At 39.7% G+C, this 27,019-nt stretch overlaps 1 protein-coding gene across 4 annotated transcripts; it reads left to right on the forward strand.

Annotated features, from left to right (window-relative positions):
* The first annotated feature begins 1,853 nt into the window (after positions 1–1,853).
* LOC134802751 (metaxin-2) lies at positions 1,854–19,668 on the forward strand. Of its 4 annotated transcripts, none has more exons than XM_063775434.1 (9): positions 1,854–2,132; positions 6,600–6,706; positions 9,445–9,675; positions 10,617–10,793; positions 11,490–11,551; positions 12,222–12,372; positions 15,265–15,412; positions 16,387–16,702; positions 17,434–17,604. In XM_063775434.1, exons 1-9 carry the CDS (start codon positions 1,856–1,858, stop codon positions 17,462–17,464), a joined length of 1,500 nt encoding a protein of 499 aa, XP_063631504.1. In that variant the 5' UTR covers positions 1,854–1,855; the 3' UTR covers positions 17,465–17,604. The 4 variants fall into 4 exon arrangements, with proteins under 4 accessions (XP_063631504.1, XP_063631508.1, XP_063631505.1 ...); XM_063775435.1 differs by lacking the exon at positions 1,854–2,132 and adding an exon at positions 5,120–5,271 and having other exon boundaries at positions 17,434–17,603; XM_063775437.1 differs by lacking the exon at positions 1,854–2,132 and adding an exon at positions 5,380–5,480 and having other exon boundaries at positions 17,434–17,602.
* Positions 19,669–27,019: the final 7,351 nt, after the last annotated feature.

Raw genomic sequence — 27,019 nt, forward strand, 5'->3', positions numbered from 1 at the left:
CAGTTTTTGAGTTTTTGCAAATAGTCTATTTTGACGGACGGGTAACTACGGAACCCTACACTGAGCATTGCCGGCATGCTCTTGGCCGGTTTTTTTTTAATATTATATGAGCAGGTCGATTAGCTTGCTTATCCTAAACTATTTTTTTTTATTTATGATGAACAATTACGCAAAAAACGACGATTTCTTAAACCGTCTATTTTTTATCTCTTATTTAACTTTAACAGCCTGTAGCTCCTAAAGTATTGATCACAGAGTAAAAATGAACATAACCAAATTTGTAGAAATTATTGTGATAAAACTTTTGTCTGAAGTAATTACAAATGCTATTCGTACAGATATTCAAGATATGAGGTTAAAAGAAATGAATCATACACAAAAAAAAAACTACTACTATCAAACTAAATGACACCGTCATGTCAAGGTAACAAGTCTCATCTTGCCACGACTATTATAATAAACATAATGGTGGATGTAACGTCAAGGTGTCAGTGCAAGTGTCAACTTGGGTGCGTTCACCGCGTTCCTAAATAATATAAATTGCAGAACTAAACTTGTCCAAAATTCGACTAGCTTAAAAGTCACAAAAATTGCCTCAAGATCGTAAGTCACGCACATGTCACACGAGAAGGCCAAAAGTCACGAAAAATGTGACTTTTGTGACCATCTGGCAACACTGATGCTCGCCGCCATGATTATATACTAAGGATGCGTTCAAGTTAAATTGAATACAAAAATAAAAAGTAAAACTTGCACATGTCGCTTGTAGAGTACATTCTAGTAGTATTGTGGTTAAGTAGTAGTAGTCACCATTGCCAGTGGCGGATTTCCCTTAAGGCCCAATAAGCCCGGGCCTACGGCGGCCAGATATTAGGGGTGGCAGTCTATATGGTGGGTCCTGAGAAAGGGGCGGCAAAGGCTGCAAATCCGCCACTGCTGATTGCCCATGTAATTTGTTACTTATTTAGGCTTAGCTGGCTCCGTACTGGCACTTCTTTTTCTGCTATTCACGTGATTCACGTCTGTATATCAACTGATATTTACCTGCGCAAGTGCGGATCGCCACAACTTGCGTAGGTTGCATTGCATGAAAGTTACTTGCGTCATGTGCAAGAGTTTTAAATCTTGATTAGTAAAAAACAGGTAAAAACTCTATATATGCCTAAGCGCGCACCACGATTTTAGTTTTTGCTTGCGACACGATTTTAGAATCGCGCTGTAATATATCGCAGAAAATTCACTGCGCGCACTGCGATGAAAAAGTCGCGGCTTGTTCATTCTCAACATGGATTTCGTACCAGTCGTTTGTCATGAAACGTTGTCTTTAATAAGTGATCGCTGTATGACTTTGAGTATTTATACCACAAAGGTGATCTCTTTCTATTTCCATAATTAAATGGTCAACATCTAGCGTCTTCAGCAGCAGGTTCCGACATGTTGACGCTTGGAGAGCGATATGCCGACTGAGGTCCGGGTGCGATTTTATTATCGCAGTGCGCGCGGGGCCATACAACTCCGTATGCCGCAATTCACTTTGCGACAATCGCGTCGCGAGCAGTCGCGGAAAAATGTGACAAATCACTATTTTAAAATCGCTGCGATTTTTTTGTCGCATATGCGCGCACTGCCATATAAACACATACGTTACATTTCTGCGACTAAATTATCGCGCGACAAAAAGTCGTGGTGCGCGCTTGGCCTATGACAACGGTATGATAAAAATATGTCAGAAACCATGGACCTAATATATAACTCTATGTCAGAAACATATCTTAAATTCTTCTAAATATTCTAAAACGTATTATTCTTATGTATTCTTATTTGCCATTTAATTGAAGAAACAGCCTAAATCATAATGAGTTTAACGGAAACAAAATTAAAAAAATCTCGGCCTTCGGTTAGGCCATTAAATTGTACAAGAACTTCGCGGTCTAATTCACCACGCAGCAGAACCAGAGAACAGATTTTTCAAAGATACGTTGATGTAATCGATTCAAAATCAGATACTACCACCTTTACAAGGCATTCGGAAAGACCATTTACAAACTTCGATGATGAGGCTTTTGGAGCCAATATAAATAGTAACAAAATCGCATGCACCAGCGATAACATGAAGAAGCTTATTCTTATGGGTAAGTCTTACATACTAGATGCATTATAATATCTAAGGACGGGCCTTACGAGCACTAAAAATGGTACTAGACCAGCGGTGTCCCTCACGAATTCGAACCAACTAGTTGGGACCAATCGCGCGCGTGATGCGAACTCATTAATCAATCGTATTGTAGCGGTGTCACACCGCTGTACTGGCCCTATACATGCCCCCATTATTATTGCCTGTAAGGCCAATCCTTAAATATTATACGTCAATGACTAGATGATTATTAGATTACCTTCCACTTGGAACTTGTTTGAAGCCAGAGAAAATGATATAGAAATATAACAATATTCATTCACATAATTCCTCAGTTTTTTTTTATTTCAACATGAAATTGTCCGAAAAGATCATCCACAGTTTGGGCCCCCTGAGACTGACTGATATACAATGTGGATATGCTGTATTTTGTTATTATTCTGTACCTATTCTGTGATTGTTACTATTCTGTATTTGTATGAAAAAAAAGCATGCAGATTTCCGAATCTGTATTCCTAATTCGCAGTGGCGGATTTGTACTTTCTAGTCTTTGCCGCTTTGAGATCTTTCCCCTTTCCCTGTACTTGTAGTGTAAGACGATATTACTCAGTAGCGGATTTGCAGTCTTTGCCGCCCTAGGCCCCAGGCCCTGTAGCCGCCCCTTTCTCAGCACCCATCGTATTGACTACATTTTGAGTAATTTTTTGTTACAATCAACGAAGTTTTTGTCACAATTTGTCGCTCCTAAATATCTTGCCGCCCTAGGCCCGGGCCTACTGTGCCTTAGGGCAAATCCGCCACCTGCCAATTCGGATTCCTGATCAGAATTTCGAACGGCTGTGGCCAGCCTTAGGGTGCTCTTGACCTGGCCTTTCTTCAGGATTTCCCAGGATCTAATCAGAGAAAGTCCGCCAAGGTCTACCCCTTCCAACTTCTACTTCTCCCCTATACACCGGTAAGATGATTTTTAATAATATCAGTGCCTGCAGTGAATGTGCCACGGGCTCAGCAATTCCCAGTAATAGGGAATATTAGGCAAAGCTAAGCTCTGCGTAGGTGGCACCTTTGTGGCACATAGAGTAAACAAACCACATTGACACATGGCTTACCGCGAAACAAGAAAATCGAAATTTCGTTATCTAATCTCTCTATCACTCTTGCATATTCGAGCGATAAAGAGGTAGATAACTAAATTTCGATTTAGCGTTTACCGGTAGGCCTTTGTTAACAAACCGCCTTGATGCATCAATGTCATATTTTATTGTCTGTGAAAACTTGTCAAAAAACTGAAAAAACAGTTTAAGGCCATGAATCTAGTATTAAACTGGATTGGGCATGAGTGGTGGGGATAACTGACAGAACGGGATGGTCTCACGTATCTTTCAGTAGGAGTAGCAGAGAAAGCGCTATTATTGTTTGTCCTTATCACAGTCTCACATATTTTTTGTTCCCCACCTTTTTTTTAGTATGGATAATGGTGGGCAACAAATAAATTAGACCAATCACAGTGTCGCATTTGCGTATGTTTTGTCCCTCACGGAGGCACGCGTATACCACTTCTATACGATCCTACCTTCTATGTTTAAGGCACAGTATGTATAAGTTAGTCTATGAATTTACAGAGTCGGTAGTGCTGCACTCTGGCGGCAGTACATTGCAGTAATATCCCCTATTGTAATTACTGGCGTATTGGCGACGATTTTAATTCGGAGGGTAGGTAGTAAAACAACTTACAATGGATGCAGTACTAAACCAAAAATGATAGGTTTTTTTTTCGATTTTTATTTTTAACGATGGAGCAGTATAATATACGGCCTTATGCCGGCTACATACGTAACGATAAATCGTTGCGATAAAACTGTGCAGTCCGACTGTGCAGATAAATCGAACCGTGTGTATGACAAATCGTTACGATAAATCGTTGATCGGTGGCAGTTGCAAATTATATCAGAAAAATCGTTGTCGAAGCGAACTGCACAGTTTTATCGTTGCGTGTGGATGGCGACCGTTCATTTCGGCAGTACTTCACGTCGCTCGCTTGTGTGATGTGTGCGCACGTGGGTTACCTATTATTCAAGTAAGTACATTAATGAAAAAAATAAACTTTAGAATTTGGAAAGTAAAGAAAGTGAATTAAACTAACATTTATTATGTGTAATCAAATATATATACTGTTACTGTCTATCCTTCGGGGCCCCCTGAGGAACGGGACCCTGTGTGCACGGGCCCCGTGTGCCCTTATGGTCAAGACGGTACTGCATTTAGTGCCAGTGACCCGATAGTAGGGTTCTCTGTTCGTAGTCGCTGTTTTTACAAGCTTTTATTTAGTTTCACCTGACTGTTGTCTGTCTGTTTGTCGGTCTGTAATCAAATCTAGCAAGTTAAATTTGATCCACTTCCCGGTTTCCGATTGAGCTGATTTTTTTTTGTATTTGCATTGTATTTGTAATTTGCGTGTATAAATCGGATGACAATCCAATATTATGGCACCATTGAGCTGATCTGAGGATGGAGACAGGAGGTGGCCATAGGAACTCTGTGATGAAACAACGCAACCTAATAGTGTTAGGGGTTTTTATAATTGTCTTGATGAGTATTAGTTGTCTGTTGTAAGAAAAGTACAGTCAGCAATAAAAGCTTGTACTAAAAATGAAATTTTTGGCAAAAACTTATTTATGTACGCTCATACTATAATTTTATTTAATCGTATGGCTTTACCTACATTATACATCTGTATAATAGAGAAATCATAAATCTAACTCCAAAGCAGTGCCATTGTGGATATGTTGTTTCTGATGAGCTTTGCGGAGAACTGACGATCGGCTCCGATATCGGAGGCGTGTGGAGGCACTAGGAACGTTCGATTTATCGCACAGTCGGACTGCACAGTTTTATCGCAACGATTTATCGTTACGTATGTAGCCGGCATAAGTTGGTACTACTGCTCAGCTGTCATGAAGATGTCATTCATAACCCATCTGAGTGTTAATTTGCGGAAGAGTTGATGCGAATTTGTGCATTTATATTGATTGTATTTGTATAAAAATCCAATATTGTTACTATTTTTAGTGTTTAGATACAGTAGTAAAAAATGCCTGAATTTGACCTTAAAGATTCCATCATAACATCACTCAATGGTGAGTAATTTTCTGTTGCAATTTAAAGTTTCACGTTTTCGTATTACATAATTTTTGTTTCTTGTAATATTGTGTTGTTTGTATGACACAATTGTTTATTTATAGATGCTGAGCGCCCTATTTTGATGTAATTCAGTGCTGTTACGAGTTTAGTCCAGTTTGACTTTTATAACTCTTAAAAATGAAAAACGGGGATCCATTTAATTTTGGTACATACAAAACCTACGATTTTGTGCGTGTGTGTGGAATTACATTTGATTAACCTGAATTATTATTGTTCACAGTATAATTAATGGATACTTTTACATAGGTGTTAACTAAATAGTAACAATTATTTTTATAAAACATAACCTAAAAGTCTCAATTATCTAACTGTAACCATAACACAAGGATTTGCTTTTGTAAAATATTTCTTTTAAACTTAATTCCACAGACTGGATATGTCCTATACCTCTAAGGCTTTAGTTTTACGTGTATCACTTAATATTCCTTATTAATATTTGGATAAATTCCTCTGTGTATGCATAGTTTTACTTTTACTGGGCATTTTCTGCAAATCCACAGCCATTGCGCTTATTTTGCGTGAAATACGGGATAGCGATACTCGAACCACCACAGCTCCTACCCAAAGATTGTTTGGAAGAGATTTGTAGTTTTACATGTATGTAAAATGTATAATTATTGGTGCAATGAAGAATATTTACTTACCTTACTTACTCCTCCATGAAACCTAGCAAAGCTTTCATAACTATTAACTAAATAATATCATATAATATTAAGAATTGTTCTCAAAAATTATTGAATTGGGTTTTTTTTTTTGAGCCCACTGTGTCCCACTGCTGGGCAAAGGCCTCCCCCCTCTTCTTTTTTAATGTGACAAAATTTGGTTTTACATTTCTCATAATACAGTTATCATGGAATATGAGACAACAAGGATCTAAAAATTGCACATATTCTCACTCTAACCAAAGTACACACAAACAAAATGTGTCCACATTCTGCATGACCTATAATAATAATGTGTATTCACGTTTTATTAGGCAGGCGTAAGGTTTTTTATTCCATAGCTTTCACCCAATAACCTAGTTTATTTTAGATCCCATCCACTCTCAATAGTCCTTACACCCCGGCGGTTGCTACCTCTACATGCGTCCCATGATACGGGCAAGGGCAGCATCCGCTCAGTGTACCCCTTACATTTCATTAAAGTATCAAAGGGCCTCTACATATTGGCTTCGGCTCCACGCACGCCCCCCAAAGGTCCAGAACACCATTGCTCCGTGATGGGAAAGACATGTGTATTCATAAACATGTGGTATATATTTCAGCACAAGAGCCCTGGCCGGACAATGTGAAGCTGTTCCAACCGTATGAGGTGGAGCAAATACTGCTCCCGGATAATGCTAGCTGCCTGGCCGTTCAGGCCTTTTTGAAAGTGAGTTCACTATGGCATATTACAGTTTAAATTAAATCAAAATATCCTATTCAACTAGTAGCTCTTGAGAGCTGTAGACATTAAGATAAGCTTAAAAAATGTAAAATTAAAAAATACATACTTCCTTACTAAGTATGTATATACTCCTTGAGCCTATCAACCCTGTTCATAAAATTTCACAAGTATCAGTTCAGAAAAGCTACCTGCAGAGGAGAACATCCGGACATACGAAAGCCGAAGCTGAAACGGAGACCTTTGCTAGCACTCGATCAATAAATGAAAGAGTCAATTATATACCATTATACACTTGTGCACTAGACGTGTGCGCCGCGCCGGCGCGCCGCCGCCGCCGGGCTTTTTTGCCACGCCGCCGCCGCCGATAAATGATCGGCGTGAAATCGGCGTGACCTTGAGTGTTGTTAATCAGCTATTTTAACTTGATATTTGGATTACAATTTAGATTTTTTTTGTATGATATATGTTACAGTTGTCAAATATATATCAATTATTTATTTAATGAAACAGATTAAGCCAGTTGCACAAAATATTTGACACACGTCAGTTGTTCAGCGTCAAAAAAGATGAAGAAGCATTATATGCAGTATTTTTGCCTCTAAATTGTGCATTCACATTCAACTATTAATTAGAATTTGTATGCCTTCACCTCACATACGAAGTTAGAATGATATGTCATGAAAATACTTGCATTGCAATTAACTAGGCAACCAAAACACAGGGCTCATGTACCATGAAACCTCAAGGAGCAACAGAAAAGGAAGACTAACTAGCTAATGTTGCGTTGCGATCATCATACTTGCTTGTGCTATTGTCGAATGGCTTACGGGAATAACAACAAGAAATGTTTTTTAGCGATAAGACCGCCTGTTGTTTACCTCTGCTTGTATTTCTGTTTTCTTTTGTCTTGTATTCTTTTATTGAGGTATGCAATAAGGAGTATTTGTATTGTATTATATTGTACATCGAAATAGCGGCTCTTCTGAAGAAAATTGAAGTTGAAAGCTCTAGAGTGGTCTTAAGATAAACCATTCCGAGACCAAAGTAATGGTTGTAGACAAGGTAAACGTACTCCAAGTTACCGACGCACTCGGTGATTACGAAAAAGCGAGCAAGTTTATATATCTTGGTGGTAGGAGTTCTCGTCTTTCCTACATATATTCCAGTATGGTGCCGAAACGCTGAGCCTCAAAAAGGGTGACGTGCAAAGGTTGGCGCTTTAGAGATGTAGTGTTGGCGAAGACTGCTACTTATATACCTAGGACAGCTGGAAGAAGAAACCCCTTAATTTTCAAATAGCTCAATATCGCCACTCGGGTATCTACATCTTTCTTCGGGAATATTATGCGGTTTCCAACGCATGATGTGGCGAAACGTAATATGAATTTAGGCCCAATGAATGGCAAACGTGCTCAGAGTGGAGCATGTATGAGATGGTCGATGGCTGGCGGCAGTCTGCACCGTGCAGTTCACACGGCTTATGACTGCACGAAATTGAGACAAATTACATGTGGTCGCAATCCTCAGCAATGAGAAACCGAGAAAGAAGAAAATACTTCTCAGTGAGCCTGGTGCTTGTACAACAAGAAAACCATTAAAGGGAAGCCATGGCAGTCCACTATATCTAGGATATTTGAAGATAAGCCATGGACAGCATGACAAAACCGAGTTACAGAGAGATACAGATCGGATCGAAAGTCATTGGGACCAGATGCCCCCTAAATACAAACCAATTAATTACTAGGAAATCAAGTTTTTATACCTATCTTATATTCATTTACAAACCCTATTTTAGTCAAAACCTATTCAAAACTATACGTAGATTACGTAGTTCGCCTACTAGCAACCTGGATTAATCAATATTTTCAAGAAAAACGACAAATTAATGTTTTTTCTTTAGAAACTTGAAAGTCAAGGTCACGCCGATTTCACGCCGAAAACACGCCGCCGCCGCCGATTTTTCGGCAAACGCCGCCGCCGATCGTTTTTTACTCGGCGCACACGTCTATTGTGCACTTACATACTGTGCTAATTATAGGCTGCACACGCATACCTAAATCACAGAATAACTAATAGTACTACCGTACAGAAAATTCACTCCTTCACAAAAGTCAGATTTAGGTATAAAATTATACCTATACTCGCCGCCAGCAACAAAATTGAAACTTATAACCGCGCACAAACGGTGAATATTCTTTGCGCGAGCGCCACGTGACACGACTATCGTGCGGTCGAGCGGCAGCCCACTGCCATACGCCTGCCCGGGCGGCGCGCCGGCCAAATGTACCTAAACTGCGTAGTGACACCCCCCTGCCTAAATATGAAAATTGCAGCTTGCTCAAGGATAGCATGCAATAAACATACCTACTAACTTTCTTTCACTCGAAAGATTTTGGCAAACAAGATTGTTTACGCCATTACCACATTTTTCAATAGTCTATCTATCTTTAGATGTAATTTTTAGGGTTCCGTACCCAAAGGGTAAAAATGGGACCCTATTACTAAGACTAGACTGTCCGTCTGTCTATCCGTCTGTCTTTAACAAGCTGTATGTCATGAACCGTGATAGCTAGACAGTTGAAATTTTCACAGATGATGTATTTCTGTGGCCGCTATAACAATATATACTAAAAAGTAAGGAACCCTCGGTGGGCGAGTCCGACTCGCACTTGTCCGGTTTTCTTTCACAACATTCACTGAAATTTCACTTCTTTTCTCCCCAGATGTGCAACCTCCCCTTCGAAGTAGAGATGCGCTGGAACGCCGAGTTCATGTCGCCCTCCGGCCGCGTCCCCTTCATCAAATGTGGAGCCTTTGTCGTCTCAGAGTTAGAGCCGGTGGCGCAGTTCGCCGCCAACAAAGGTGTCTCACTCTGCAGCCAGCTCAGTTCTGAAGAGAAGGCGGAGATGCGCGCGTACATGAGTCTTATTACTAACGTGCTGGTCAACGCTGAGGTAAGACAGTCAGAACCAATGTAAGAGTAGGACATTTTAAAATAAAAATGTAAATTTTAAAAATATATAAATTTAATTTTGATGGCTCAAGCATATTTTAGACCACTTTGCCGTTTCTTGGATCAGATTTTTTACTTTTTAGGGTTCCGTACCCTAATACTAAGACTCCGCTGTCTGTCTGTCTGTCTGTCTGTCCATCTATTTCATTTCATTTATTCCTTGCTTAGTGTGTGTATAAAAGGTCTTATGTGTAAATCATTACATGTCTCAACACAACCTTGTGAGGGTATTGCAATAAACTTAAGAGCTATCTGTCTGTCACCAGGCTGTATCTCATGAACCGTGACAGCTAGACAGTTAAAATTTTCACAGACGACGTATTTCTGTTGCCGCTATAATAACAAATACTAAAAAGTACGGAACCCTGGGTGGGCGAGTCCGACCCGCACATGTCCGGTTATTTTACACTGAATAACATAAGATGCAGCGGGGCAATTCCGACTGTGGGCTAATTTCAACTAATCGAAATATCTTCCATGTTTTAAATTGCCCTCCTGCACCTTACGCTAAACTATACCTAGTAATACCTAAATAACATTATAACGCCAGAGCGCAGCACTAAGCTAGCTAGTATACCATAGAGTATATAACTTATACATACTGTGCCTTAAACTATTTTTGACAAGTTTTCACAGATAATAAAATATGACATCGACACATCAAGGCGGTTTGTTAACATTAACAAGGGCCTACCGGGAAACGCGAAAATCGAAATTTAGTTATCTGCCTCTTTATCGCTCGAATTTGCAAGAGTGATAGAGAGGTTAGATAACGACATTTCGATTTTCTTGTTTCGCGGTAGACCCCCAGATTGTGATGGATTGTGGTAGTAGCGCCCCCTACGCAGAGGTTCGCGTACCTAATATTCCCTATTGTTTCAGCTATGGATATCCTGGATTGATGACGAAACCTACAACGCAGTGACCAAAGTGCGCAACTCTTCCGTCTACCCGTGGCCGCTGGGCTGGATCCAGACTCGAACCAAGCGTAATATGGTGGCTAAAAGACTTAAGGCTCTACACTGGCATGATAAGACCTTAGACCAAGTTTTGGCTGATGTAAGTATAGTTTGATGTCATCATCTTCCTCGCGTTATCCCGGTATTTTGCCACGGCTCATGTGAGCTAGGGGTCCGCTTGACAACTAATCCCGAGAATTGGCGTAAGTACTAGTTTTTACGAAAGCGACTGCCATCTGACCTTGCAACCCAGAGGGTAAACTAGGCCTTATTGGGATTAGTCCGGTTTCCTCACGATGTTTTCCTTCACCGAAAAGCGTCTGGTGCAAATCAAATGATATTTCGTACATAAGTTCCGAAAAACTCATTGGTACCTATGAGCCGGGGTTTGAACCCGCGACCTCCGGATTGAAAGTCGCACGCTCTTACCGCTAGGCCACCAGCGCTTATCGTAAGTATAGTTTGATGTATAGTTGGTTAAAGATTGAAACCAAAAAGAAAGCGTGTTCAAGTAATTTTGAACATTTCGTCTGCTTAGCTACTTCTGCCGATTGTACAAAAACGTGTATCGAAATCCGAAGACGACCACTAGCCTAGTAGTTTTAACTCATGACATTCCCTGGTTTGTGTCGATATTAAAGATAAATTTAAGTTTATTTGCAAAAATGTTGTGAAATTAAAAGAAAAATGTAGTGTAAATAAATGCATTTGTAAAAATCAAATAAATCGACCTGCATTTCCATAGTTAAATTGTATGTGAGCAAAATATATGTATTCAATTTTATATTATTTGCAGGTGGACCAATGTTGCAATTCGCTGAGCCAGCGTCTGGGTGACAAGGACTATTTCTTCGGAACGTAAGTTTTACATATTAAGTAACATTATACCTAAATTTTGTAAATTGTAATAATTATCGTATAACATGCCTGCCATTCTGATGAGATAAATTCTATTTTTGTGATTAATTTTAAACATGAATCCAAAAACTGCACCTATGTGAGGTGACCTCGCGCTTCGTGAACACTTCATAATGCGGTATCTATGTAGATATCTACCTATCTCTTTAATGATAAATGATCCAAAAAGCCTAGCCTTGTTTTTGTAGCCTAAATAGAAGAAAAAAACAGTTCTATTGCCCCATCTTTTACCCAACCGATCTGTTATTTTATTACAAAATTGTTACAATAGTAGTGAAAAGTTAATTACCAGTCGAACCGTCATTTTAGTATCTTGGATATAATAAGAGCTTGATCTAACCCACCTCTGCAATCCTAACCTAGCTCCCTCCCTTAGACCCACCCTCTTGGACACCCTGATCTAAGGCCATATCCGCGCTCTGCTCGGGGCCTTCGGGCCTCGCGCCGCTTCATGGTCAAGCCTATAACCTAACCTAACCCTCCCTGTCCTTAGCCCCAACCCCCTGATGGACGCCCTGATCTACGGCCATATCCGCGCGCTGCTCGGGGCCTCTGGGCCTCGCGCCGTGCTCAATCAGCCTATAACCTAACCTTCCCCTCCCTTCCCTAGCCCCACCCCCCTGGACGCCCTCATCTACGGACATATACGCGCGCTGCTCGGGGCCTCTGGGCCTCGCGCCGCGCTCATGGTGAAGCCTATAACCACGGCGCTGCTGTTTCATATGTTGCGGCTGGCTAATCTGACGCAGATGAGTTTGACGGTGCGTTTAATATGAATATTTAAGAAGTATTTTTCAAGTAGTTGAAGTTCTAACTGCCGAATATAGTAGAGCAATTCTCAAAAAGTTTGTACATTTCGACCTCATCTTAGATTTCTATAAAAATTGGTATGCTGGTAAAGTACCTACATGAAGCTAAACAACTTCCACCAGATTTCCCAAAATGTCCCAGAAAGTTTCTAAGAAACATTCCTTTTTTGTTACGAAATGTGTAAGGAAATCTGGTAACAAAAAAGGAATGTTTCTTAGAAACTTTCTGGGAAATATGGTGGAAGTTGTTCAGCTTCATGTACTTTACCAGCATACCAATTTTTATAGAAATCTAAGATGTGATTGAAATGTACAAACTTTTTGAGAATTGCTCAGGACGTGAATAGGGTAGAGCAGTGTTTTTCAAACTGGGTCGCGACCCTCATGGAGGGTCGTGAAGCCTCTGCTAGCCTTTAAACAATACATAAGCGAAACATTTTGTTCTAAGGGGGTCGCGTCATGAAAAAGTTTGAAAACACTGGGGTAAAAGTTTGAAAACTCTGGGGTAGAGTATGGTTTGTTTAATGGTTTAAGATATTTATTTCTCATAAGATTTTACAAATCACTTACTGAGAAAAACATAATTATTTTTACTTATATCTAGGTAAGAGGGTAGCATGCATAACTGTTAACGACTAGGTAGGTACTCGTACTTACAATAATGCCCGTGGTAACATGCGCAGAGCAACAAACAAGTAGTAGGCCAGTTAAACCAAAACTTTAAACATTAGTTAATTAACGGTTGTGCATGCTTGATTCAATTTCTACATTAAAATATATGTAAGTAACATAAATCTTTCTAACAATTAAATTAATTAGGTATTCCTATTTTTATAATAAAGTGAAATATTTATAATTTTATATATTTGCATTAGCCGAGCCTTACAATATGTGATATTAATCATAGTATCATCGAAGTTCGGATAGTTAGGGCATTATTTATTTTGTGATAATATAATAATTATATGTTGTTTTATATCATTATGCACGAACAATGAAACACCCCCTCCTCTTGCAAGTTGACGAAAATTGTAATGATGTGTGTAGTTTGGTAAATTAAGTGCTTCTGCTTCAGTTACTGATTTTATCCACGTTTCAGTTAATGCTATAATATGTACTTTCCCTATGGCTTGTATAATGCATTTTATTTCATCTAGTCTTCCCGGGTGCACCAGGCTACGCACATTCATGTATAAAATTGAGAGGGATTTCTTGTTTTTGTTTAAGTCTTCATAATTGTGAACAATTTGATAAGTTACTTCCTGGGTTCCAATGTTGAGGCTATTTGCGCTATTGCAAGTTAGTTTTTTGCTTGATATTCGACAATTTTAGGTACACCTCTCACATATTTTATGACTAGGTTTGTTTCTCCGTTGTTGACACGGGCCTGCAGCTCTTCCTTGAGAATCTTCATATGCTTTTGTTGGTATGGTGTCTTATCCGAGAAAATTTTTATTTCGCTATTTTCGATTTTTCCTCGATTCTTAAGGATTTTTTTAACAGTAGCAGCAGCATCAAAGGTGGCTTTGATTGGTCTCACCTTCCCTGGCATATATTTACCCAAGCGTGAGTTTGATATTGGGTTTGGGCAGTCAGTATCAGTCATTTTGATCAACTTTATGACTTCTTCAGTATCCGACGTAGATCGTTCGCTTTGATCTTTTGACTGTGGTTCAGGTAATCCAATTATTATTAAATTCTTTTCACGTATACAACGCTCATTGATTTCTTTCATTAGATCTTCGCACGCGAGTGCCATCTGTGGTGCTGCTGATGATCCTTGCATCGCTGATGCCCTCAAGTCTTGTACGTCTGTCTCCAATGAAACCACTCTCTGCGTTACTTCGTTAGCGCTGGTTCTAAGCTCAGCAACTTCTGTTTTAAGTTTGTCATGCTCCAAAACGAGCTGGTCCGTTTTGTGCTGAACGTTATTTATTTGGTCTTTTATTGTTGAGATGTCTGTTGCAATACTTTCCATTTTTGCGTTTTGCTTTACAGAAAAATCTTTTAGTAGGGAGCGCATTTCCTCGCGAAAATCTTTTAAATCTGTTCTTAAGTCATCATTATTATCATGGCGTTTCCTCTTGCGGGCAGCTTTGTAGTCTATAGCTGTCTCACTTTGATTTATTTTTGATAGGTCGGGCTGCGATTGCGACGAAGGAGGATTGTCTTGGTCACTCATATTGTATCACCTGTGCGTCGTCAATTAACCGTTGGTTTATGAGAACGCTCCACCGGGCTAAATTAGTTGCGCGCTGATAAGCCACTTGCGCCGGCTTACATACGAAATGAATCGACACACACTTGGCTAGCAATCTAAAACAACTTCTATGGTAATAGATTTACGTTCTAGTTCTGATCACAACAATAAATAATATTTTTAAAATAAATCGTCAACACGTCTGCACCACACGCTCTCTCACCGCACACTCTGTTAAATAATCAAAGTACCAACAACAATTCAAATTAATTTGTCTTTATGAAACGTCAAAACGATTTATTACTATAAACTTAGTATGAGAATGATATGTGACATCACAATGAATATATAATTACATAATTTACATATTTTATTAAGTTATTTTTGATTTTAAAATAATTGAGAAAGCCAAAATATGTTATCTTTCCTGCATACGAGTACCTACCTCCGTAAATTTGATTTAGGAAATAACCCTAAATATACTACTGATCAAGGGAATTCCTGCTGAAACCTGATCGAAGACGATATTTTCTCGATGGTAAACCTTATAAATGTCAAGAAATTAGTTAAAGTTTTGGATAATTGTAGTTTTAAATAAAGTAGGTAGTTAGCGAATACTAATATATCCATCCTATCATTGAAAGCCTCAAGAAGAGAGCCTAGTGTCCCAAGTGTCCCTGCTGCGGCAGACTCCGGAGCGCCCCCGGATAGTTCCACGCAACACCAGCTCACGCGTGTCTGCTAGTCTTCGGTATTGGGACGGACAGCGCGGGGACAATATGTTGGTTTATGGTTAGTCTGTACTTGCACCAAGTGGCGAGTCGGGAAATAAAATCCAAGTGCCTTTTGAAGATGATGATGCTCTCCTGACCGATTTCGGCCACAGCGACTGTGTGCTCTGGAGTAGGCAATTTTTAATTAGTATTAAGGGGCCCACAGATTACCAGTTCGCCGGACGGTATCAGCCTGTCAGTTAAACGTAAAAGGTAACAGTTCAGAACAAATGACAGGCTGATATCGTCCAGGGAACTGGTAATCAGTGGGCCCCTTAGAGTGTAGCTGATCCACTCTCCGGTGCGCCCTTAGATGGCTCACGTACCCTATTTTCTTGCTAAATACTCGAGCACAGTTGGGCACGTTCGTGCACCACCTACATAGTTGTAGGGAATTGAGGTTGGTGGCCGAGCCTTAAGCTCATCTCGTTTTTAGTCGACCTCACTGCGGCGTTCAGTCATAAAATCGATGAATGCGTAATACTACCTGCACTGCTGTTGCGAGTCTTGCTCCATAAGGCCGTGCAAGTACGAAAGAGATGCCTAGCTTGAACCTGACTCGGCACTTAGTTTTACGGCAGTTGCCTGTAGTTGCGTGTCTAATCTAATGTTCTGTATATGGAACATAATAGTGACCATCTGTTGCGTCAGCGCTCCCCGGGATGGTTTCAGATGTAGTACAAACTCATGCGTCTTCCTGCTGGTAATGTTTTTACGGCATTTTCTTATTAGTAGCCACATTGTGTAGTAGTTACAGTCGCCTAACCAGTCCTAGAGTCTAATGTTCCATATATGGAACAAACATCATGAGAAGATTTAGTAGTAGTCAGTTTATCTACAGCTACTTAACATGTTACAAAACATAGTAATTTACTGCACACTTGCGTAAATTTTAGCAAAGTTCATTTGAAAGATATAATTTAACTGTTCCAATAGCAAACGCTACATCATAGTTTAGCCGTCACGGTAACAGAATATTATTTCACCACGCAGGCTTCAAACCCTTTGCAAGCAAGCAATTAAACATAACAGTCACCAAAGACGGCCTCACATGCCAATCTCCAATTAGACCATTTCGCTACGAAGAATCCTACGCTTGCGTGAAACAAATACTGGATAAACTCCTTGATAAGCTAGACTTGGAGAATAAGGAGTTTGAATTCGTGGAATTTGGTAGCTCTGAAATGGGGAATGTGAAGACAAGCTTGGATAGGATTGATGAAGATTTCTTGATTCACTCGGAGACTGATGATACTTCCGAAGCGACTGATGTTTTGGAGAATGTATCCGGTTCGGGTCAAGATTCGAGGTAAATTGTTGTAATTTTTAATTTGAAGACAAGTCTGGCCTAGTGGGCAGTGACCCTGCCTATGAAGCCGATGGTCCCCGGGTCGAATCCCGGTAAGGGCATTTATTTGTGTGATGACACAGACACATGTTCCTGAGTCATGGGTGTTTTCTACTTTGTGGGTGTCCGACACTGCGCTAATCCATTCGAAGAGTCGATGGCCGCTGGGGCAGAAAAGTCCTATATTCTGTATCTTTAGACAGACGCCAGGCGGCCACGGATGGGAAAGCGCAGTGTCTAGATCCCATGACGCGGTTAATTACTTGTAATGCGTTTTTTTTTTGTAGTATTCAAGAATTTGATACCGACAGCGACAGCCGTGTGACTGTCACAGATGCGCCTGTCGGCTCGGACCTTACTTTCGTTCCTGATACTGAAGGTTTTCTTTACATTATTTTTTCTTGTAAATTTTAGTCGGTCCTTTTAGGGTTAAGACAATTTTGTAGTAAAATTAAACACGGAAATATTTCAACATAGCCTAGCCATCCAACCAGAGAATTACTGTCAAAGTAAATTATGTAGCCACAGTAAATTTACTGCCATCTTTCGACGGAAGATTAAAACTGTTAGAACGCGCCATTTGACTTTGATCCTTATTCTTTCTCTGATGTGTTAGGTCTGAATTTAGTAGCTCGTGATGGTAGATCCTAACGTTTTATACACACAAACACAAACTTGTTAAATATTTCTAGAGTCGGCAGCCAGCGTGAAGAGTTCGAGTAGCGAGAGTGTCCGCGTTAAGAAGCTAATGGAGTACATTCGGCAGAAAACTGCGGAATTTAACATAGGGCCGCAAGTCGCCGATGTCGATTGATCCGTTTTTCGTTCTTGTTTTGTGTTGGTGTTTCGAAATATACGTGTAAAGTTCAGTTTAACTTATTTTTTTGAAAAACGTTGTTTTATCAGAATGGCGGTCATGTTCATGTAAGTTATTTGTGTCGCTTAACTTCAAACCCGGGTAAATCCATTCGACCCTCTCAGCAAATATCTACCCTATTACCTTTTCTTATTACCAAAATCGCATAATCTGACAGATGGATTTACCCGAGTTTAAAGTTAAGCGACTCATTTATATATGTAGAAAAAAGCGTTACCATTTCTATAATGTCGGCTGTACACACTCATCGAGAGCCTCGGTACCTACCGCTCCGATCCAATCGGAGAAGCGCGAGACGAGACAAGGAAGAGCGAGACGAGAAGCGAGCAGCATGTACACACTCGTTCTCGGCCGGTCTCGGGGTCCCTCGACGAGTGTGTACATCCCATATAAAGTTTAAGTAGCTATCAACTCTTATTGAATAAATTGTATTTGAGAAACGATTAGTATTCATAATTTCTTATTCATCCGTTTATTCTTATCTCATTTAGATACTTGAGGTTGGTACAGCTGTAGTACCTACTTACCTATGTATTTTCACCCCGGGGTCCACACACAGCGAGCATACGTGCCTCGTGCGTGCCGCCTCGGCCGAGGCACGTTTACACTGGCCGTTTTGTGCGCGAGGAAATTGCATCGCGCGTATGCACGCCCTGTGTGGACCCGGCTATTTCTATAGTCATGGTCAAATTTAGAGGAACGCAAAAAAAAGGTTTAGTTACTGGATTACAGCACTTAAAAGTAATTTTAAAATTAGAGTTAAACTTTTTTTTGCGTTCTGCTAAATTTGTCCATGAGTGTATTTCATATTGTTACAGGTCATCCGTTTTCAGGGGAAGATAAATAGGTATACATATAGGCATTGACATATATCTAAAGACGAGCCTTACGGGCAATACGAATGGGGCCAGTACAGTGGTGTCACGCACAGGAATTGGAGCCAATCGTGCAGTCTAACGCCACAATACGATTGGTTTTAAGTTCGCATCACGCGCGCGATTGGTCGCAGCTAGTTGCGTTAGGCTGCACAATTGGTTCTAATTCGTGAGTGACACCCTGACACCGCTGAACTAGCACCATTCTTAGTGCCCGTAAGGCCCGTCTTAAGATATATGTCAATGTATATAGGTATTATTGTCAAAATAATGTTTAGCAGATTCATATAGGAGGTACTGGAGTATAGAATCTAAGTATTGGAAACTTTGTATTATATATTTACTCCCATATTAACGTTTTTTTCCCTTCCAGCCCAACAGAGCTGGATGCGCTTGTATTCGGGCACGTGTTCACCGTGCTAACCACCCGCCTGCCACGCCGCCGGCTCGCCGAGACCATCCGCAAGCACGCGCCGCTGCTGGCGCTCGCGCGCCGGGTCGACGAGACTTACTTCAAGCGCCCATAGCGCCCAAGGGTCCAGGATATCTCCACCAAGTTTACAAGCCCTTAGACCGATAGCAGTTCCATATACGGTACATTGTTCTATATACACGTGTTCACCGACCACCGTGCTAACCACCCGCCTGCCACGCCGCCGGCTCGCCGAGACCATCCGCAAGCACGCGCCGCTGCTGGCGCTCGCGCGCCGGGTCGACGAGACTTACTTCAAGCGCCCAGCGCCCAAGGGTCCAGGATATCTCCACCAAGTCTACCAGCCCTTAGACAGGTTACTATAGTAGATTGCTGGCTAAATCTCGTCAACCTTCAGGTTGCGAGTGAGTAAATAAGTAACGATGTCATACGGAGCAAGTTTTATTATGGGACCGACCCTGAAATCGCGATATAATTATTGGCCAATTTTTTTCACGATCTCGCGGTTGGTTACATGGTAAAAGTTGCTCAGAGTGACCTATATACTCGCCTCGCAAATTACGAAAACGAAAAAAACAGCCTCTATATTGAGTGTTCCATACAACATTGTTCCGTATATGGAACAAATGGCAGAATTATACAAATTCAAATGATGTTAAAAAACCACGGATATTTTTGGGTTAATTCCACTTAGAATAAGGAGTATTACTGATTCTAAGATACTGGGTACCTATTGTTTTGTGGGGATAGACCTGGTATTAAATGTCATAATAACATTATTAAATAACGTAACAGTAGGAGATAATAATAAAAATTCAATAATAATGGTTCATGCCGCGTTTTTGTTTGACTGTGTTACATTACACATTACAAAGTAATTTTTATACATTTTTTGTAAATTGTTCTCCAAAGGGTCTGAGAAATTGGTACAGTTAACACTAATCTGTGTGATGAAAAGTAAATTGTTAATGTAGGTACGTAGGTACAGTCGACGTCAAAGATATGTTTATACTTTTGCACCTTATGCCTTTGTAATAAGGCGAAATGTGTAAACATATCTTTGACGTCGACTGTACCTACATAGATTCGTATCATAAGAGGAGTAAAGCGTAAAATATACATCTAACGTATATTACCCACAACACATCATGAACCATCGACACGGTTAATTGACCATTCGGAACCTTACTGCAACGAAATAAGAGCTACCATTGGTTAGAAAAAGTGTTGCTGTCAAAAAAAATATGTAGGTAATAATATGTGCATTAATACTTGAAGTTTAGGGCATAAACTAACTTTATATTAATCTTTCGTCTGTGTTAAGGATTGTCCATACATTTTTCAGGGTTTGCTTTTTTTTGCTATATATGGCTCGCAAGGGCCAGCGTGGGGACTATAACCCAAACCAAACCCTCTCCCGCATGAGAGGAGGCCAGTGCCCAGCAGTGGGACGTATATAGGTTAAATTATTTATTTATAGCTCGACTGAGATTTGAACCCACGATTTTACCCCACACACATACGAAAGGTTAAAACTCTTTGGACGCATCTGTGTGTACATTCAAAGGGTTAACTCTATGTTAAGCTAGTTAATGGCCACTTGCACCATTCACTAACCCGGGGTTAACCGGTTAAACTTGGCGTTACAATGGTTAACAGTACAATTTGACACTGGGTTAACCGGTTAACCCCGGGTTAGCGGGATGGTGCAAGTGGCGCTGTGTTAAGACCTATTTTAGAATAGCTGTAATAATTTCTAAATTACGTGTTGTGCGGTACTTATAAATAAAAGCACAAACTAACACCTAGTCTTAAAATACTAAGTTTGATAAGTACACTTAGATAGGTACAGTCGCCATCAGATATATCAGAACGGCCAAGGCGCTCACAAATATCTGAACACGCCTCTATTGTCAAGGCGTTAGGGCGCGTGTTCAGATATTATGAACACCTTGGCCGCTCCGATATATCTGATGGCGACTGTACATAAGGTTGTATAGAAACACTATTTTTGTCGATTGTAGTGTATCATATATCTTACATAGTCATCAGTTGTAAACCTGGTAAAAGGGATAAGATGTAGTGCATAATTATTTTCCATCGTATTTTCACGGAAACGTACGAACGTGTCTTGCTATTTCAGTTAGTCTCGGTACAAAAAGTACTGACGTTGACTGAAGTAGCATGACAAATACGAACGTTTCCGAGAAAATACGAAGGAAAACAATTATGCACTACAGCAGTTCCACACTTGGTTGCTTAAGCGATGGTAACTATCTAGGCAAAAATATAGAAAGAAAATAAGTAACGACATATTATTTATAATATCTACGAGTACAGTCAGCAGCAGAAGTTGCTAAGCGGGCCAGTTGTTCAAAATGATCTTGCCGCGACTTTATTGTTAAGAGAATAAGAGCGTGTCAAGGTAATTTTGAACACCTCGGCCGCTTAGCAACTTCTGCAGAGAGTAATATACCTAAGTAACGAAAGAGTGGTAACTCCATACATCAGTTTTCATACCAAAACGCGAGTTATTTCGTAGTCGACATCTAACGTCAAGTAGTGGAACTATCAGTACCGCTACTTGACACCAGATGTCACAAGTGTCGCTACTGACGAAAAATGTACTACTAAAACAATTTACAACTAATATTATTAGCAGCCTTCTGCTCCTTAGTTGAAAATAGGCTTCCAGTTGATCGGTTATAATATTAGCTGAAAATTGTTGAGCATTAGAGTTTTCGTTCGCCGCGACATCTATAGTCAACGCTAGTACTGATAAATTCCGCTACTTGACGCTAGATGTCGCCTACGAAATAACTAGCATTTTGGTAAGAAAACTGATGTATGGAGTTACCAATCTTTCTTATATTATTCTATGCTACAACTACGAGCACTAAAAATGGGTTACTCATTGGAATTTCCATAAAGTAACCCGTTCCGTGTATAAATGTTTATGCAAATATTACTTTAAAGCATTTAATGTGTTAAGTATTATAAATATTAAGTTTTTTGTTGGGTGTTTGTGTTTGTCTAAATCCTGTTCACTGTATGATTATTGATTATGAAATTAATGAATATTATTAAATCGAATATGTTAGAAGTGTCGTGTTATTTCATCACTCATTTCTATTTTAAACCATCCATGCTAATATTTTAATTTCGAAAGTGACGTTTCACCACACCAGCTGGTAAATTTTGGGTTTCACTCGGTGGCAAACTTTGTTTAACCCTCGTGCCTTAAAACCGTCGCAACTCTCAAGATTTCATTTTTCGAACTTCTCGCTACGCTCGTGTTTCAATTTTGGAAACTTTCGCTTGCTCGGGTATCAATATTAGCACGAGACGTTCAATAACAACTTTGCCCCCTTGTAAAACAAATAACTATCATTTGAACCGATTTAGATGAAATTTGCCATGTAGATAGTTTTGAGGCCCGGGGAAGGACAAAGGGTAGTTCAATCATCATCATACCACGTAGACGAAGTCGCGGGTAGAAGGTATTATATTTTGTCTCTGGTAGCTGAGACATGCTATAGTATTTTTCAAACAACATGAGTACAGCGACAGATGTCATCTCAATACTTTACGAGATTTTGCGTTTTAACCTTTTAACCGCCACAGAATTTTTCATCGAGCGTGCCCGTACCGCCGGCGGTACGAAATTACACGAAGTTTCGTCTTATTTATCAGACCGCGGCGAAATGAGCCCGATTTTGTCTGTCTTATATATCAGTCTACGGCGGTTAAAAGGTTAGGTTATAAATTCAATTGTATGAAGATGAAATCTGTCACCGTACCCCCGCCGTTTTAAAAATACATTAGGACTTAGGATTCGTTTAAATTAAATACGTGTTGTAATCCGTTTAAATTGTTTTATTGACGAGTAATTATAATTAAATCTTAATAGAATATCTTAATATTCTAAATGCTCTGGTTTTACAGTAGGTACCCTACCTACTTTGCACCTAAGGGCTTATGCACAAATCACGCGAGGTTCGATAGGGGGGCCGGGGGTCCCGGGGGGGCTGTCACGAAAACGTTGGAGGAGGGGGGTATAAGGAGACCTCACGTGTATTTTTCTACAGTGAACAAAACTAAGAAAAAATACCTACCACATGAAAATGAAAACCTACCACATGAGTAGGAAGATACTTTTTCTCGGTTTCGTTAAACATAAATCTTCACTTCGCACTTCAATTCAAAATAGCGAGTCTATTTTACGCAATTTGGAGTACGTGGCCTTGATCGGTCGGATAAAAAAAATACACGAGGTTATGTGGGGGAGGGGGGTAATCAAAAATTAGCCGAAAACACCTCGCGTGATTTGTGCACAACCCCTAACCTTAAATTCATATAATAGGCGGACATGCCGTCAAGATATTTTTACTCATCGACTTACAGAAAAAAAACCGGAAAAGTGCGCGCACCGAGGATTTCGTATACACTTTTTTTAACTTTTTTTTTTTCAAATTTATAGTATTGAGATCTTTCCCTGTACTTGTAGTGTAAGACGATATTACTTTTACTTGCCAAATTTCAAAGTTCTAGGTCAACGGGAAGTACCCTGTAAATTTTGATTCCCTTGAGAGTGTCGAAATATACGTTTTTTGTGGCATAAACGGCCGTATCTTTTTTTACGGTAACTTAGAAGTTTGATTTTTTCACAGCTTCAAGGGGCTTGAATAACACTAACTTTGCTCTCTTGTTGCACAATAGTTATTTGTTTTACAAGGGGGCAATGTTGTTGTTTAACCGCTCGTGCTAATATTGATACCTGAGCAAGCGAAAGATTCCAAAATTGAAAAAAGATTCGAAAAATGGAATCTTGAGCGTTGCGAGGGTTTCAAAGAACGAGGGTTAATCAAAATTTGCCCCCGAGTGAAACACAACAATTTTCACCACACCAACCCGAAGCAAATATTAAATGTAAAATATCATTCAAAATCAAATTCAAATGAATGTTATTAAAAATTTAAAAGTCAATTCTACCAGCAAACATAAGAAAACAACTCAAAATTTGCATTTGATTACTTTGACTCACATGTGAATTACTGATAGCAAAGTGCAACTTTGCTCTCCGTTTTTGAAGTGCAAAGTAAGCCTTTCCGAGCTGGTGTGGTGAAAATAAGTAAACTGTTTTTGTAAAATGATGTTCAAAAATCGTAAACGTTTAAATAACACAACAGACACAAGAATATCTATCAGATGACACTTATATAACTCTGTATCTTTAGGTAGGTATTTAAATAAAAGTAAACAAACAATTTGTACATTTCCGGGTAGTTAACCGACCAATTACAAAACCGCCTGGATCAGTCACTGAACGACCTGGCCCCAATTTCACCACGGTGACAGGTGCGACAATTGTAAAATCACTGTTGCTGGCGTCACAGGCATCCATGGGCTACGGTTACCACTTACCATCGGGCGGGCTGTATTCCTGTTTGCCACCATCATTGTTTTATTAAAAAAAACTTTATTATATCGGAAAAAAACAGATATTTCTTTTGCGAAGTTTCTGACAATTGTCAAGATTTAGAAGAATTGTAGGTAATTCTTGACAGGTAATGAGTTATATGTCGGAATTTCGTGACAATTGTAGTGTTTCTTGTGACAATTGTCATAAACTCAGCAAGAGAAATATCTGTTTTTTCCGATATAATAAAGTTTTTTTTAATAAAACAATGATGGTGGCAAACAGGAATACGGCCCGCCCGATGGTAAGCGGCAACCGTAGCCCATGGATGCCTGTGACGTCAGCAACAGTGATGTTTTACAATTGTCGCACCTGTCACCGTGGTGAAATTGGAGCCTGACTTTAACCTACACTATTTGATCGTGAAACGTTTTCATCTACCCTCTACTGGCTTTACGAGCCATTTGTGGGTAGATTTTGTTTACTTTTATTTAAACACCTAAAGATACAGAGTATAGGGCCAGTTGCACCACGCACAATTGGGGCATTATCTATTAAAAGGGACCTTATTGTCGATGGCGCTTACGCCGCACAGCGTCGCGCGGCATTGTATTTGTATCGGAGCATCGTTAATAACGGCGTTAGCGCCATCGACAATAAGGTCCCTTTTCATAGATAACGGCACAATTAGTTAACTAGGAGGATATATAACACTTTAAACTCTCGCGTTTTGTACACATATTTAGGAGGATATAACCAAATGAAGACGCCTCGTCTGTAATTTTCTGTACAAGTCTGCCGATTTTTGCGGGGGAGAGGCACAGCAAATGTATACGTAACATAAAAATTGCCTTGTCAGATAAACGTCAGTCCATACAATGTGTAAGACCATTCTTCTTCTTCCTCGCGTTGTCCCGGCATTTTTGCCACGGCTCATGGGAGCCTGGGGTCCGCTTGGCAACTAATCCCAAGAATTGGCGTAGGCACTAGTCTTTACGAAAGCGACTGCCATCTGACCTTCCAACCCAGAGGGTAAACTAGGCCTTATTGGGATTAGTCCGGTTTCCTCACGATGTTTTCCTTCTCCGAAAAGCGACTGGTAAATATCAAATGATATTTCGTACATAAGTTCCGAAAAACTCATTGGTACGAGCCGGGGTTCGAACCCGCGATCCCAGATTGAAAGTCACACGCTCTTACCGCTAGGCCACCAGCGCTATATGTAATGTGTAAGACCATTATCATTATCTTATCTAATTGTTTTCGTGGGCCCTTGCGGATACACTTCGACCCATAGGGAGATTTACAAGAGATTTTCCCACCATATCCATGTGTCGGAAGATGGAGCTCATGGGTGTCATTTTAAAGTCCTTTGGTTCCAGATATCCTGCTCCATAGTCCTTCATTTTTGGTCTGGCGAGGGCGTGACATTCACACATTAGAGGTGTTTTACTGTCTCTTCCTGTGTAAGACCACAGGTCATAGAGTTTCGACAGAGGGGAACGCCTGTTAATGGCTACTCCGTTTGGTTATATCCTCCAAGGCAGTGAATGATTATTTCCATACAACAATATTTGGTGAACCTTTTAACCTCGATGACATCACAGACGACCCTTAAAATTAAAATATAAAACTTAAACAACAAAAAAATGAAATTCTTAGCAAAATAATAAAAAGCATCTTACCCGCTTATGGCTAAAAATAGGAAAAATAAATCTTCCAGACAATCTTTGGGTATCAGATCTATGAACAATTAATACATACATAGTTAAAAGGGAGCTAACGCAAAATTGTAGGTTTTATATTGAATTATCATAACAAATTATACACCTTCCTCAAGAATCACTCTATTGATAGGTGAAAATCGCATGAAAATCCGTGAAACCGTTAATTTATTTAATGTTAGTAATATGTCTCACAACAGTTTTAAAAACTGTTACTTTTAATTTCTAAAATCCGTTCTGTCGTTTTCGAGTTTATCGCGAACATACATACACACAAACAAACACACGCGGCGGGAGACTTTGTTTTATAACGTGTAGTGATTTTAACACGTTTTAATCAAAGGCAAATGCCGTGAATAAAATCACTCTACCCACTACTAATTGGGAGGGTAGACCAAGTAAAATCTTAAAAAGTTAAAGTTGGCTCGATAATAAAAATCACGAAAACATTTTTCAGTTTTATATCTTTACCCTACATACTATAGCAGTATAATTTTAGTATAAAATAGCTAGTGATATAGCCGAGGGATTTGAATAGCAGAATTATACTTTCAGATTTATTGAAGTATAGTAGATTGTTAACCAAGGGATGAAAGGCACTTATTTCTGCCGAGGTAGTAGTAGAGTTGAGGGTACTTTCAATTAACCATTTAGGTAAAAATATCGTTATTTATGGAATGGGGAGTTAAGTATCAGAATGGAAATTGTATGACAAAACGATTTTAAACCAAAATTCAATTGCTTATCGCAAAAAAAGAAAAAGAAAACGTACTTGGTAAGTAAAATGCTAGTACAGAAACGTATCACTTGCTGCACGCTTTTTAGAACAACAATGACCCTCTTTCAGAGCATGACAAATAAAAAGCTTTTTCATTTCTTCTTCAAAATGATACGGTAAAACCTTGGTAAAATGCTCGCAGAAAGCACTTGAGCATTTTACCAAGCATGGT

The sequence above is a fragment of the Cydia splendana genome, chromosome 25 (assembly GCF_910591565.1).
Source record: "Cydia splendana chromosome 25, ilCydSple1.2, whole genome shotgun sequence".
NCBI lineage: Eukaryota > Metazoa > Arthropoda > Insecta > Lepidoptera > Tortricidae > Cydia > Cydia splendana.